The sequence below is a fragment of the Notothenia coriiceps genome, unplaced genomic scaffold (genome assembly GCF_000735185.1).
Source record: "Notothenia coriiceps isolate Sejong01 unplaced genomic scaffold, NC01 NC01_scaffold00019924, whole genome shotgun sequence".
Lineage (NCBI taxonomy): Eukaryota > Metazoa > Chordata > Actinopteri > Perciformes > Nototheniidae > Notothenia > Notothenia coriiceps.
In genome coordinates, this window is record NW_011352625.1 from 61,149 (window position 1) to 77,133 (window position 15,985).

At 40.2% G+C, this 15,985-nt stretch overlaps 2 protein-coding genes across 2 annotated transcripts; one reads left to right on the plus strand and one right to left on the minus strand.

Annotated features, from left to right (window-relative positions):
- The first annotated feature begins 204 nt into the window (after positions 1–204).
- On the plus strand, positions 205–4,625 carry LOC104952381 (transmembrane 6 superfamily member 2). The gene is made up of 10 exons (XM_010779194.1): positions 205–461; positions 1,573–1,676; positions 1,758–1,855; positions 1,964–2,067; positions 2,151–2,233; positions 2,316–2,440; positions 2,918–3,019; positions 3,139–3,231; positions 3,309–3,428; positions 3,513–4,625. The coding sequence occupies exons 1-10, from the start codon at positions 370–372 to the stop codon at positions 3,720–3,722; spliced, it is 1,131 nt and encodes a 376-aa protein (XP_010777496.1). The 5' UTR covers positions 205–369; the 3' UTR covers positions 3,723–4,625.
- Positions 4,626–6,564: 1,939 nt separating this feature from the next.
- Positions 6,565–13,236, minus strand: LOC104952382 (neurocan core protein-like; the record flags this gene model as incomplete). The annotated part of the gene is made up of 7 exons (XM_010779195.1): positions 6,565–7,781; positions 8,388–8,570; positions 9,955–10,099; positions 10,905–10,987; positions 11,337–11,443; positions 11,629–11,680; positions 13,080–13,236. Coding segments are annotated over 7 exons (846 nt in total), but the record flags the coding sequence as incomplete, so codon positions are not given.
- Positions 13,237–15,985: the final 2,749 nt, after the last annotated feature.

Consider the following 15,985-nt stretch of genomic DNA (forward strand, 5'->3'; position numbering starts at 1 on the left):
CTATTCAGTGGCAGAAATTCGAAAGTGCTTGTTTCCACAAAGACAAAAGTGTATTTGACACATTACACACAACCCAGAAGTCCATAATCTGCTCTTTGGACCGCTCTCCCTTTACAGTTTCCCCCAGCAGACATGACACCTGGTCTGAACTTTGAGACTAGCTAGATAGTAAATTGGAGCAGCTGTTTCACAACAGATCAAAAGGCAACGGGCTGACACTCCTTTTAATTATCTCAAACTCCCTCGGTGTCAGTGGAGAGGACACATTATTCTAACATGCCAAGCTTCACAGCTCATTGTGTTTAGAAGAAAAAATACTTCTGGTTGTATATTTCTTTCAAAAAGAGGTCAAACAATAGGATTTCAACAATGAGGCCGCCGGTGGAAGTCAGCGTGTTGATCGTCTCTCTCTTGGCTCCTGGAGTTTTGTACACTATTAACAACATCCCGGCGCTTCAGGAGTAAGTGAACAAAATCTCTTTGATATTTCCACTATCGTAAGGGCCTGATGTATGGAGGCAGTGCACAGTAAAAGGAGCTGCTGATGTTAATAGGCTTATGAAGATCTTCCGGCGCAGACTAAAAACTCGTCTCTTTCGACTCTACTTCGAGCAATACAATTACTAACAAGGCACTGGCTTATCTAAAGCTCGTTGAGTAGCACTTGAAATGTGTTGGCTCTCTGAAACCTGATGTACTTATGATTCCGTTTTCTTCAAGTTTGTATCTTCATGGTCGAATGCACTTATTGTAAGTCGCTTTGGATAAAAGCGTCAGCTAAATGCAATGTAATGTAATGAACAGGTCCAAGCCTGAGGGAAAAGGAGGTTTTAGTGAGGGCGTGTTTATCCTGAGGTAACCTTGTTTAAAGTCACTGTGCAGGTTCGAAAAGCCCACAGAAAACAAGATTCACTTAAGCCTTCAGGATTAAATGTATTACATTTTGAAGAAAATATTTTACACTTCTTAAAGTCAATGTAGATACATTGCCTACATTGTTTCAAGGCTTTAGAACTGAATCACACACACTTTCATCAAGGTAGCTTGTTCCAAGACCAGTGACACATACTGTAGAGCAGCAACCTTTAAAAGTAGCCTAATGACCACATATTGAATGGTGTACAAAACTTGACCAGTGTTATTTCTAGACCAAACTAAGAATATCACCAAAGAAAACCTTGAATTTAATAAAAAATCTTCGAATCTGATGTCTGAATGAGAGCAGGATGGGAGCCTTGAAAAGGAGGATTATGAGAGTTCAGGCCCATTTTATATTTCATATTGTTCTAGAAAGGAAACAAAGGGAATAACAGGTTAATACAAATGTTTCTTGGTTTGTCTATTCACATTCACTTTAACCTCTTTGTTTCTGATGAAAGTATAAATGTGATGAACATCATTTATAATCAGGGCTGCAGCTAAAGTTTATTTTCGTTTGGACTAATCTACTGATTATTTTCTAGATTTTTGAGTTCTTACTTGATTAACAAAATGCCAGTTGAAGAAACGTAGTATGATCATTTCCTTAAACACAATTGGCAAATTGATTTATAATCTCTCATTATTCCTCAGGCCTCTTTCGATCCTGGGATTGGGAATGTCCATCCTGGGATTTGTACTCCTTCTCCTCCGCCTCACTGTGTCAAACCAGACGAAAGTAGACCCCTTGTTCTATGGTAAGCCTAGAACCAGCAAACACTTCAACATATTAGTAAAATGAAGGGGTCGTTTTGTTCATTGTGGCTCTTTGTGTTCAGTATTTGCAGAGTTTTCCTTCACCTGCATGGTGGGTCTAACTAATGCTTTAGAGCAGGATGGCTTCATCTCTGGCTTCATGGGCTTCTACCTAAAGAAGGTGAGAGCTAACCATTTCCCTTCCTTTCTCTACTTCTTTATAATGCTTTGTATTTTCTTTACATGTCAAAACAAAAGCTAAAATTCCTTATGTGATCTGTCTCTTTAGGGTGAACCCCATCTAAGCACCGCCTATGCTGTGATGATGTCATACTGGGACGGCATCGTACACTTTATCCTCTTCCTCACCATCATCCACCGCATGTTCAGAGGGTAAGCTGTCAGCAGATAAAAAACGGTCTGCTCTGTGTTCAGTGAGTCCTCTAAGAACAACTGTTGTTTATTTGTTCATGCAGGAAGTCCTATCGTAGCCTGGGGCTGCTGTGGGCAGGCTCCTCAATCGCCAATCAAATTGTTCACATCCCAGGAGTGGTGATTGGTGAGATATGCCACATTTGATTTAGCACATCCTCTGTCTTGTTTCTGTTTGTTTACTACAAGTGATGTTCCTATTTATGCAGGTAAATACGGGTCTAACATTCGACCAGGTTTTTGGAGGAATGTCCCCTTCTTTTTGGTCCCTTTCTGGGCGGCCTCTGTTCTCTTTAGCAGACCCAGAGAGATGCCGGTCGTCACTGCAGACAAGGTAAGTCCCAGCAGATTTACAACAATCTGTGTATCTGTAGAGTAGTGGTGTCCAACAATTGTTTGTCTCATTTGAGCTTCTGTCAGTGTACAGAAGATATGAAAATGTACAAAATTCATATTTACAGTAAGAAAAAAGCAAGATTAAACAACAGTTTGTAATTTCAATAACAGTTGGTTTATTATTTCATCTCCCTGACAAATGCGATTATCTGGGTCTTTACCCCAAAGTTGGAAACCTATGGCACAGAGGATCAACTAACTTAACTAATGCTGTTTTTGTTTTGTAAATGCAACTTATTCATTCACTTGTAAACCTAACTGTTTATTGAATAATCATCAATAATCACAGAAAAAAAAAAATGCAGCCTACTGTATGCAAATCTGCATATAATAATCTTGCTTTATAATGACTGTTATGTAGTAATTTAAGTATGTGGATGGACAGTACTGTTACCTATTTCCCTGTGTTGACTAGATTTCAGCAGAGCAGAAGAAAGGTTTGCTCTTTCGGCCCGTTGACCTGCTTCTGTCTCTTATGTTGCTCGGAGCCATGGCCTTCTCTGTTTTCAGAGGCTTTGTGAGTAAAACTACATGTGGGCTTTTGTATCTGTCCTGCATTACTGCTTCTGAATTAACTCACTGAGTGATGATGGTGCAGTATGGATGCTATAACCCGCTCCTCCTGCTCTGCTGCAGGTGGTGCTGGACTGTCCTCTCGACACCTGTTTCACCTACATCTACCAGTACGAGCCCTACCTCAAAGACCCAGTGGTCTTCCCCAGGGTTATGGTGAGTGTGGAGAAAATGATATCAGAATCTTAATACACTGTATCTTCTTGTTTTTAATGATTCGTCTTGTTGTGCAGATGTTGGTGTATTTGTTCTATGCGATGCCCCTGATGGCTTTCTTCACCTATGGTCTGAGAACACCTGGATGCAGCTGGATGTTGGACTGGACGATCTTCTTTGCTGGGGCCATGGCTCAGGTAACTGCAGTTATGTTTTTTGTTGCTATTAATATTCCATGCAAATACAGCATAAATACTGACTCCCCCCTGCTGTACCCCCAGAGCCAGTGGTGCCATATCGGAGCATCTCAGCACTCCCGCACTCCCTACACGTACCGAGTCCCAGCAGACAAATGGTGGCCTGTTATCACCCTCAATGTGCTGCTGGCTGCTTTGCCGGCTCTGCTGGCCCTGCGCTGCCACACCAACCCCGTTTATTTCATGAAACCTGTTCCTGAGGGACAGACCAACAAGGAGAAGAAGAAAAACTAGACCACACACCAGCCACAGACTGTCGAGAAATACTTCACGCTGTGACAAGGCTAATGTTTTCAGGGGACTCTCTTTGGCACGCAAACTGCATTAAACACACCATTTTTCAACCTGAAACCCAGAGGAGATCTAAAAACGTTACTCTCTGAGTCAACCGTTCAAATACCTAGCAGAGCGGCAGCAGCAGCACTCCCCTCACGGACTATTGGACCCTGATAAGAAGGCTGCTGATGAGGTCAGCTTTCAGGATACTCATGCAGACACCCAGTTGGTATCTTCCCAAACTGAGACTATTAGCCTGGATCAGACAGTTGGCAACGCATTACTGGAGAGCAGCCGTCACCATGGTGCATCCTTTTATGAAGATAACCACACTACAACTCCACAGCTTGAATCTTTTGTTTTCTACTGATCCAATATTCAGTCAGGGAAGACTATCACAGATTTCTGTGTTTAAAAACTGTGAATATGAGAGGAAGATTCACTGAATTCCTAAAAGGCTCAATAACTTAAGAGTTGCTGAGGTGGGTTGAAAGAGGTATTCAAGTGGAGAATTTCATAAAGGAAAAACTCCTTTTTATAAAAAGACTTTATATAGTGTCAAAATATTCGATCCACACATGATGTCACATGGGAGGCAACTAACATAACTTTGTAATGAAATGTTAAATTATTTAGTCTGGAAAATAATGAAACATGTCTATCACAATTTAAAAACAGTACAAGGTGACATCTTTTACATTGTTTTGTTTTTTCATACCAACAGCTTTTAAATGATTACCAAAATAGTGCTGTACTAATTTGATTAAGCGATTTCATCTCCAGTTGCATCTCAGAGTGGTTTTTCATGTTTTATGTTTAACTTTATTTTCAATAAAAACAAATAGATGAAACTCGGATACAAGTTATTTGCACCAGGGATTTACATTATATGTGTGTTTTACCTGATGTCTCGTTTGTCTACCTTTGAAAAGAATACACATATAATCTAGAAGATCGTATATCTAAAGTTCTGCCTTTATTCAGCACCCAGGCAGTTTGATAGGTTATCTCTTTAGCTGTCAATATTGCCTCCGGTCGCTGCTGTCATTGTACCCAAAGTGCAGTGAACCGCTGGCCCAGTTAACTTTGCTGTGAAACTGATTAGAGATGAACCCTGTGTTTGGCTGAGCGACAACATGACAGTACAAATTGTCACATGACACTGAGGTCTGCTATTAGTGGCCCAAACGTTTTTTGTTTTGGGTGCCAAAGTGACATTTTCACATGGTGGATCCAAGTCTTGTCCTTTTTTATTTTGAAGGAGGATACAGATGTTTTTGGTTGCGGAATTTGACATTTAGGCCAATTACAAAGTTAGGATTTACATAAAAGATGTATCATTAATAAAATCCTGGCTATCCATTGCCGTTAAATGGATCAATAATTTTAGACAGAAGTAAACAACCATAAAGAGAGAGGAACCATAAATATATTTCTGTTTAAATTTTTATATCATATTAAAATCAAATTCACCAAAAGAAAACGTAATGGATAATTTGACAGCAAGGTTTCTGTTGCTCCATTCTAGCTTTTTGTCTTTTATGGGCCACTCACCTGGTGGGCCGTCTTGCTCTCTTAAAATATGCTGCTCACATACACACAACAGAGATGAGAAAATTGCCTTTGAACCAAACAGGATAAAACTATTGCTCGCTGTGCAGAGTGCAATATGAAGTGTGCAGCAAAGCTCAGAAAGATAAAGCCCAAAATAAAGGGACTTGATTGAGTTTCCTCTGTTGGGGTAGCAAGGTGACACGAAAGAAACAATCTAGGGATAACAGCCCTTTCCTGTCTACAAGTAATGGATTATAGGATCACTCTCCAGTAAAACAAACCCGAGTCTACGGCTCTGTGTGAGGATTCTTAGTTACAGTGGTGCGTTGAGCTAAATGATGATGTCAGCATTTAAATTAAACCTTTGGGTCTGAAACATGAAGCCAATGCAGAAGGGCTATCAAACATCTAGCAGGCAGCATAGAAGTCTATAAGAACATTACAAAATAAACTTCTAGTTGGATTTATTGCCTTAGTAAATATTTTCTTGATAAGCTTTTTGTTGTAATCACTAGTATGAAGTCCTTCTCAATAGTATTATGTTCATTTTGTAAATTTGATCCCAATTGGAGAAAAAATGGTGACAAATCAGGGTATGTTTTAGGGCATACCATCGTTTTGATTGACTTGTCTCTAACACTCTGTTGTTCATGTTCATGAGAGTTAATTTCAAAGTATTGGTTGCCTCAAAATGTCAGCATTCAGTCCAAAAAACTAAATGGCTACTGCCAGGATGCCAAACTCAAGGCTTTAAAATCATAGTCCACAAACCACGAGTGACGTTATAGTAAATGTGTCGACTTCTTATACTGTTATAGTCTGTGGTTAGGATGCTAACATGCTGGTGTTTATGTTTACCATGTCAATGTATTAGTTCAGTTTGTAAGGTTGCCAACATTTGCTTACTAAACGTAAGCTAGATGAGGCCCATGGGAATGTTGTCAGTTTTGAAAGTATATAAAACCAATGCGTTAGACAAATGAACGTTTTTGATCTGATAGATGTCCTTGTGGTGTGTGCTAAAATGTATTTGATCATTCAGGACAAAAATGATCAATAAATAAATAAATTGGATTGATCCTCTGGGGACCATGACTGTCTACAAAATGTTATCCATCCAGTGGTGCATTGTTAAGATATTTGTAACATAAGTGTTGTAGTGCTATCATGGCCTATTAAAATATGCATGAAGAAGAAGCTGAGAACCAGATGTTGGTTTGTGAGCCTGAATAAAAAAACGCAGAAATGCTATTGTTCATTTTTTTACTTTATTAAGAATGGAATACAACAGCAGGACAAAAAGTCACAAGAACACCAAAAAAGTGAATGACCGATCAAATATCAAAGACAAAAAATTGTGACATTCTACTCATCAAAGTAAAAATAGCCGTGCAAAGATTGAAAGTATTTAGCAATTCAGATACAATCAAGTGGTTATCTCCTAAAGTATAACCCCATCAACACTATCTATGTCATCGGGACATTTTCATTAGTTGAGAGTGCTTATAGGGATGGGGGGGATCTATTTCATTAGACAAGGTCCAACTATTGATCAGGGATCAGCCAAAAACAAACACCACAATATTTACAATACAGAGATTAGCTTATCAAATGATTAATTTAGTTTATTGTTGACTGTTGGACTTATATACCGGTATAGAAAATGATGTTAAGTCGGCTCTTTGAAGTATAAGTAAACAATGAAAGCATACTCACTAGCAAACGATTTATAATAAATAGTAACGTAACACAAAAACATAGCAAAGATTAGAAAAAGCATGTCAGTAGAATAAAAACAGGTCAGCTCTCAGTTGCTCTATGGAAAAAGTAACAGCTACAGTACACATACAAAAAGCTCCGGGTCTCCATGGACTAAATGCATCAATTACATCTGTGCTTTGTAAACAGAATACTAGTATGAGAATCGTTTTCATGTTGAACAAGCAAACCTTTGAAAAAAGTGACTCAGCACTTTTCTAAGTTTCTCACATGCATACGTCACACACTGCTGTCAGTCAGACAGACTGAGCGGGGTTTAGTTCGTAGACAGGAAGAGGATTAACATTACTCAGATGTTAGGGAGGGAGTTAGTGTCATAGCTAGTGTTCGCATGGACCTCGGTTAAAGGAAGCAGGGTGAAAACATAAAGAAGCATCAAAGCACCGGGAGAGTGGTTATGGAGATAAACTGTACAGTATGTTAGAGTAAGAAAACCTAATTGTTAAGGAGGAATAAAGCCAAACGGAGCATGGTTAGAAGCAGGAAAGGAAATGGGGGTGAGCTACTGTCTTTCTTTATGGGCCGTGGTTAGCACATGGGCTTTGCAGACGCTGTATTATTTGGTTCAGTAGTAGCTGTGTGCGTCCTCTCTGGCCTTGTGTCCATCTCCTCCGTGTCTTCTGTGGCCGCGGCGCTCGTTGTGCTGACTGTGATGGTGGCGTCTGTACCGGTGTGACCGCCGGGCTGAAAGAGGGAGCAAAAAGGCTTTAAAGTTTATTGTGGCAGATACACAACTGTAATTTTATTCTTTCTTTCTTTGTACCTCTCCTTAACACATTCATCCTGTTAATTTAAGAAATATTTGAAGTAACCAATAGTTTGTACCAAAGCTTGACCAATACAGGACTTGAGACTTGAGCTGATATAGAACTCGAGTACAAAAATCCAAAAAAATTGAATTGGAAAATTGAGGTTTATTTTACATAGACACACAACAAAAATATTTTTGATAAGGATGCATTATACTGTATTTGTTTTTTGTGATTAAATGTATCGTATTTATCTGCTGCACTACCTGTATTGTAAGTTGTTCTGAATGTGAGCATAAAAAATGCAGGTCTAAATTAAACCATGGAAATCCAACACGAAACAGGGACAGAATATCAACACAAAACTATTTGATGGAGTGTCATACCACCACAAGACAGTAAAAGGCTATCATAAGAGTCAGAATTTGATAATAACTGATACAGAAAAAATGGATACTGATAATCTATAAACTCTTATCAGTAAGTAAAAAAGCCTTTACACACCTTTGCTCAAATGATAAAGGTTTAAACAGACACTCACACTTTGTGCAGATGATCCTGGGTCTCTCCCAGCTCCCGTCAGCCCGGCAGCGGGCGGTGGGGATGTGACGCTGGAAGAAGCCCTCGGAGCACTGGTAGCGAACCACTGCATGGATGTCGTAGTGTGACCTCCTGCGACCAATCAAATGGGCGTTCTCCACTGCGGGCGGGGTTCCACACAACACTGCCAAAAATAATTAAATCAAACCATATAAATCATCAAGATGAAGGTTGGCATATATCCATAACAATATACTGGTATACTGACACATATACTGTGGTGGCAGAAGTCTACATATGTATATAATAGTGTTAATTTACTCCACTTTTTCTGCATTAGGTACAAATCCCACCTCAAATTAAAGCTACAACTGGGGCGCCAGCTTCCTCTTGGGTTTAGAGTATACCTCCAATGGACTTTTTGTATGTTTCAATGTGTTATACATTTCATACATGTAGAGAGTACATACAGCAGGGGCTATGCGCAACATCCACATTTCATATGCATTTTGACCATGTGTACTTTTTTTTTCTTTTTCTGCAAAGTAGAATTCTGTTTGGCAGCAACTTTAGAAATGTTGCGATTCATTTGAGAGAAAAATGAAATAAACAACTCTTACAGTTTGAATAGGGTCCTCCGAATCTCATGGTGCTCAGACCATAGAAAGACAACTGTACTTTGTACCATATTCAGTATTGCGGGTGTGTATTGCCTCTAGGTGGCAGCTTGTTGCTGTATCTGAGCACTGTTGATGCCAGAAGGAGGTTTTGGGTCTTTGCAGCAGAGAGGGAGTGCAGCCAAACCACAGAGCCATGAGACCGCAGCCAGACAAACAAACACTCCTAAACTACTTAATCCTTTTCTCAACGTCCTACTCCATCTTTATCCAACCTTTTCTAACTCCTCTCGAGCATCCTCCGTTTCTCCATTATGTCCCAGTCTAAAGCTTTCTTTGCATCCTACAAGTTCCGCTGCATTCACATTCAGGTCGGCTCCCAGTCTGTCCACAGAGGGAAGTTGTGGGAGAGTATTAGGAAAACCTGGCAAAGCTGGCTCAGAGGAATTTCAGATCATATTTATGAACAAGAGAGTAATTGGCAATAACTGCAACTAACGGTTCTGCTGTCTGGACAACTGTAAGTGAGCCCTGAGGACGAACGGCAATAAGAGGAAGATTGAGATTGATATTGCTCTCGAAAATCAATACAGGTTGGACGCTGATTCACAATCTTCACTTAAGTTTGTGTTTAGATTTGTTTTTAAATCGAGCATCTGCCGCTGTGACCTTTAATGGAGAAAAAGTGGAAGTGATGCGAAACGGCTACTGAAGTCTGACCAACAGCTGAATGGTTTCTGTATATAGAGAGCACAATAAATGATGATGAGCATGAGCAGTGATGACAAACAGCCGCCATCTGGTCAGTGATAACATAATATATAAGCAACCACATTCTGTGAGGACGGCAACAAAATCTCTCCAAATGAATTGATTTAGCTTTGATTTGCTGGGAAAGTCACACTAGACCGTTTGGGTCCTGCTACAGTGAGTCCAGCAGCATAACAGTACCTGTGCCTTTCTTGCAGATGTAGGGCAGGTTGTAGTTGCAGGGCACATCGTTCCACTTGCCGTCCTCGTGGGCAATGGTCACCACGCAGTCCTCCCCACCTGCGAAGAAGTTATCTGGCTGGCCCTCCCTCCAGTTCTCATATACCTGAAAAACAACAGGATTCAGCAGAATTTGCTCTGTGAGCACTTTATGAAAGTTCAGGCATTTTTTTATTTTTTCTCTTAATAATAATAATAATAATAACTTGAATTGACATAGCGCCCTTCATAACCTCAAGGTCGTTTTACAAAGAAACATAAAAGGACAAGACATAAAACATAAAACATAAAACAGGGGGCTGAAATGGAAGTGTAGAGTGGGGGGGAGGGTGAGTTATTGTTGGAAGCGATGTTGAACCAGATGATGTTTTAAGGGTTGACGTGAAGATGTTGAGAGGAAGGGGCGTTGCGGATTTCAGCAGGGAGGGAGTTCCAGAGGGTGGGGGCAGCGACACTGAAGGCACGGTCCCCGAAGGTGCGGAGGCGTGAATGGGGAATGGAGAGCAGGCCGGAGTCTGAGGATCGAAGGGTGCGGGACGGGATGTAAGGGTGGAGGAGATCTGTGAGGTACTGAGGGGAGAGGGCATGGAGGGACTTGTATGTGAGCAGGAGGAGTTTGTAGGTGATGCGGGACTCTTAATAAAGTTGGGCAATTTATTAAGGGATTTCCTTATTTGTGTCTCTCTCTGTGCTTTTCTCACTTACATAACGTCTGCCTAGCTTAGCATTTAGCACCATTGGAATCCTAAGTCTGTCTGCCGATGTGTGAAAGATTCTGAAAAGTAAAATCTGAGGGGTGTTAAACTTTGATTCAATAACAACTGAGGTTGTTCCCAACAACATATATTAGTGGCCCTTAAAACTGGAGTTTGAGATGTTCACGAGAGCACAGTTCAGAACTGATCACTGACCAGATCGTTGCTGTCAGTCCACTGAAAGTCTTCCTCCACTGTGCGATCGTTCAGACCGAACCAGGCGTTGTCGTGTCCCAGACCTGTGAAAAACACAAAAAAATTAACTTAACTACTATTGTAAAAACGTTGATATACACACAAACTAAGAAACATACTGTTCTCAAATATGTTTAAACCAGGGCTGTTAATGTTAACGTGTTAATACTCGCAATGCATCTTGCAGTAAAAAAGGTAAGTATTTTATTGTTTATCCTGTTACGTTATTTGTCTTTGCTTAATGATATTTATGCTATACCCTTATTGTATATCATTTTAAGTGTATTTTCTTCTAGAATATACAAACATTTAGTTGAAACCAAAAACATTAATTTAATTTATTTTGGTGGGTTTGGTTTTGTGAGTATTTGTATTAGACAGAAAAACACCAACCGTTGATGAACTCCTGCTCAGTGGCTGAGATGACGCTGCTGAGGTGAGCGCTGTGCTCTCTGCAGTCTTTCTCTGCATCCTCCCAGGTGTGTCTGTGAGTGAAGTACCTTTGGGAAAACGTAGTGAAAGTGGTTATGAAAATACATATTTCATACATTACGCCGCAAGACAAGTTTAAATGGCAAAGAGCTCAGTGGTAAGTATATCAGGGATACCTCCAGGGTATAATGTAGACAGATGAGGCAGTACTGTGTTCAGGTTCATATATTTGCCAGTTTTTCACAATCTTTACCTGTAGCAGTGGCCGTGGAACTTCCTCCAACCGTGCTCGCAGCCTTCTACGTCTGTAAAGATGAAGAGAAAAGAGGAGTGGAAGTGAGAGAGCTAAAATAATTTCTTAAAAGGGCATTTAAGTAGTTAAATGCAGGAAAATGAAGTAACACCAAATGGTTTTAGAGAGGATTTTCTTTTACAGACCGTTGCCTCCCATTTGGCAAATAAAGACAAAAATATATGACTGTGGCATCTTGAAGGGCTAAATACATGAACTGTAATTACACAGGCTCGTTTCCAATTCACAGCACATGTGGCCCTCTCTCTGCACTATTAGTATTCATTAATAACACCAAAGCCAGTGGATTAATTTATAACTGCAAAGGTTAGATACTCATTCATTCTCACTACCACTAGTGCCACACACACACACACACACACACACACACACACACACACACACACACACACACACACACACACACACACACACACACACACACACACACACACACACACACAGGGCTAGAGGTGGTTAAAACCAGTGAGGTGATGAATCACTGACTGTTGGGATGAGTGTGTGGTTGGTGGGTTTGTGCCACCTACCACACAGACACACCTGAGATTAAATTGCATCTATTTGCTTATTATGGGCTGCCCAGCTCGTGTTAGTTGACTGATTTCTGCCGCAGCCCTGTTTTGATTACCACACTAATCCTGATTTGCCTACTTTGATTTAAGATTGCATTCATCAGACTTGTTTTGCACACAGCAAGTTCATTGCATGCTTTAAATTAAGGAACGAAGCCTGCATGCTTGTCTCTCTAGCTTTCCATCCTTGATTTGAATCATATCTGCTTACAGCTAGCCTGGCTGTGCAGGTTTGGACCACTAATAGTGATTTTGAGCCTGGATCCTGCAGATCAACAGTTATTGTCCACATCAAAAGCATGGAAGAAGATTAAAAGCCAGCAAAACACCTTTAATTAAACTACATACAATAAGAATTACTAACCCCAAAACAATATTACTATCTGATCAAACATATCAGAACTGTGTTTTTCTTTTATCATGGGTATAAGGATATACTGTATGTGTGCATATATGCTTACTGAAACCAGAGTGTATATTGTGTTGCCTGCAGAAATCTCAGTTAGTGTCTGCAGCCCTGTGACACACACTGAGACACTGTGTCTGACAGCAGCTGAGGAATGCATCTTTGTGACATTGTGTTGTGACATACAGCTGTAACAGGCACTGCCTACTGAGCAGAATATTTCCACCAGCAGTTAGCAAGGAACAAAGGGTTCATTTTTAAGAAAATATGTATTTTTTTCTTTATTCCTAGATCATGTTTGTGTGTGCAATTCACATAGTATCAATCAAACTAGTGTTGATCAAAAATCAAGTCCACCACTGCAGTTTCACACACAACAACTGAATGTGTTGATGCAGTGTTCTCATTCTCACCTTTCTCACACGTGTCTCCTCCATAGCTGGGCAGGCAAAGGCAGAGGAACGAATCAATCTTGTCAATGCAAGTGCCTCCATTTTCACAGGGCTCGGACTGGCAGTCATCGACATCTGTGAGGAGGAGAGAAGAAGAAAGAGAGGGCGGGTTGCGGATCTAATTTGAGTTCAGATTAAAAGAATGTATTCAGCTGGAGACATGTGGTTCATAAAGAAAGAGAACTGTGGGTGTTTGCTTCACATACAGACAAACGATGAGCGGGTAATTAGTCCTGGTTGGAACAGTGAAATGTGTTCATGCTGGTGAGTACAGTATCATAATGTAACTCCGACAATGTGTGATGAGAATACAGACATGTTTATCAGTAGAACTGCTTTACATTCCTTGTTTGCTCTCATTCTCTGACAGAGAAAGTCACTCTAAAAGCCTCTAAAAGCCTCTCCCATCCTTTATGCATTTGCAAAGCGTAAGGTTGATGTATGTCTTATTTCTTTTGTCAATTGTTTTAAACAAAGGCTGAATTTGGGAAGAACAATACGTTGCAATGGTTTTTCTTCAAAGCATTTAAAGTGTAGACACACTTCTGGTGGGATGGACAGCAGAGAGGGTGAATCTGAGCAGAGTGTCTGGGTTCAAGCCCCCTCTTTTCCACCATCCACCTACTGGAGAAGCCTTAAGCACCAACAGACTTCAGACCAGCTCCAGGGCTGCGGTGCTACTGTGCTCTCTGACCTCTCTGTGGAATAAAATGCGAGCAAAAGGGACATTTCTCCACAGGGATCAGTAAAGTATCACTTTATCATTGTAAATAGAAGCAATGTAATCTCCTTTCACCACGGTGAGTTCTTTTTGAACCCAGTACGACGGATACCCAGGACTGAATCTATTAAACTCACAGGTAGAGAGCAAAAAGAAAGCTCCTTATAAGTTTAAAAGCACCTCAAAGTATTTCCTCAAATCTTAGATAAAAGCTGAAAAGACTGAAAAGGGCAGTAACTATAAACAGCTAATTGTGTCGGAAAGATCAAACTGACCGTACAACTCAAATAAGACCTTCAGAGACGGTTGCAATGGCAAGGATTCTTTTCTGAAATAAATGGTGGTTTATCAATGAAGAACGTTGCAAGGTGTTCTTGAGTCTGTATGTTCAAAAGTGTTTTGCTGCTTCTTCAAAATGGTTAGGGATTGATCTAACTTTAATCTGACAGCACAGGTTGTCTATCTGTTTATACAAATGGCAGCTGAGGCTGTTTTTAGAGGACAGATATGGGAACTGAAAACAGAGATTTATGCTAATGCTTTTTCACTCCAACAGGCTCAAAGTTGTGCGATCGGTTAAACAATGTTGTTTGTCTGCAAGATAAAATAGAAATTGAAGAGAATAAGAACTCAAATGTCACTTTTCTTATTGAAGAAACCCTTCTTGACAGCTTGGTTCATTGGTTTATATCACGTAAAGACACACTGTGTAGATTTGATGACATGTTTTACATAATGAGGAATGACACAGTGAAACCATATCTGAGTATAAAATGCATCTTGGATTTATCAATCTATAGGGAAACTGTAAGAAACGGATGAAACAACTCTGATAACTTGAGTCAAGGAACGGATGTTTTAAATAATGATGAATTGAAACCTAGTGGTTGCAACTCAGCCTTCATTTCAATTGTAAAATAAACTCCAAATGTCAAGAGAAAATCTATCAGGAAATAAAACACGAGTGTTTTTTATAAAGTGTTTCCTCAAATTGAAAGAGAAGTTTTATTATATTAAACGTTTTTTTCTCAGGCCTCACACTTGTTAAATGCTTTAAATAAAACCAAAACTTAGCCTATCATTTTAAATGTCACACTGATATGAAATGCACCTGGACTTATTGAGACCTTGAATGACCTCTCGCTGTGTTGGTTCATAAGTAAACACACACCACCAACTCTTTCTATTAAAATCATACGAGCTCTTTGTTGTTGAACACAAAACATCTGATCCCCTCGTCCCTCTCATCCATTATTCAGAAGCTGCTCCTCAGAGAAATAATACTGCAAATTCTGCAAATCCATAACAGAGCCCTCCAGCATACCCACGCATCAGCTGGATGTCTGTCCGTCCATTCTGTGACACTGAACAGTGGCTCTCAGTTTGTTTGAAGGTGTTCACACCCAGATGAGAATGATTACATGACTGTGTGATGTTTACTTATTCATAAAGTGATACCTTCCATGAGGAATGGCTGCTAAAACAAGCTGATTATACATTATTGACAGATTACGACCCTTAAGGCAGATTTAAACCTCCATGTCAAAGCGTCAGTGTGCCTCTGTGCAGGTGCCTGCTTTGGGGAACTAGAGTGTCCCTGAATTAGGTATACAGTTGGGTTTTAAAGTTGAAGGTAGGTCACGAGGGATTAAATCTACAATCATTGACAACATCATGTCTTAAATACCTGAAAAAAAGGTTTTACTTCACCCCAATACAATGATATTATTCAAAGCAGGACTGCTCCTTGATTTCAACTACCTGAAATGGTCTACAACCATAACTATTAAAAGGGTAACTTTCTTTATATAAACAGTGAAAACATTTGAATTGACTAATTTGTAATGACTCATTTCTTAATTGTGAACCTTGCTGAGAATTTGTATACCAGACCAGTGACTTAAGGCCCAGATACACCGGCCCGAAATCGGCAGTAAATGGGAGTCGGGCCGAACATGAGCATGGGCACGCCCTATTCGGAGTGGTGTGCGCCGCACCGTCGGGTCTTTTCTGCCGACCTGGCGTCGGGAACACCACCGGAAGTCGGACAAAGGGATAACACTGATTGGCTGTTCAGCTAGCAAATCAGTGCATGAGAAGCGTTAACGGAAGTGAGGGAGGTAAACAAATGATTTAAAATAGAAGA

Bases quoted from the DNA above. Each gene is read 5' to 3' on its own strand.
- LOC104952381 (XM_010779194.1), top strand. From the start codon at position 370: ATGAGGCCGCCGGTGGAAGTCAGCGTGTTGATCGTCTCTCTCTTGGCT. The intron at 2,068-2,150 runs GTAAGCTGTCAG...TTGTTCATGCAG, and splicing joins ATCCACCGCATGTTCAGAGG to GAAGTCCTATCGTAGCCTGG. The intron at 2,234-2,315 runs GTGAGATATGCC...CTATTTATGCAG, and splicing joins CATCCCAGGAGTGGTGATTG to GTAAATACGGGTCTAACATT.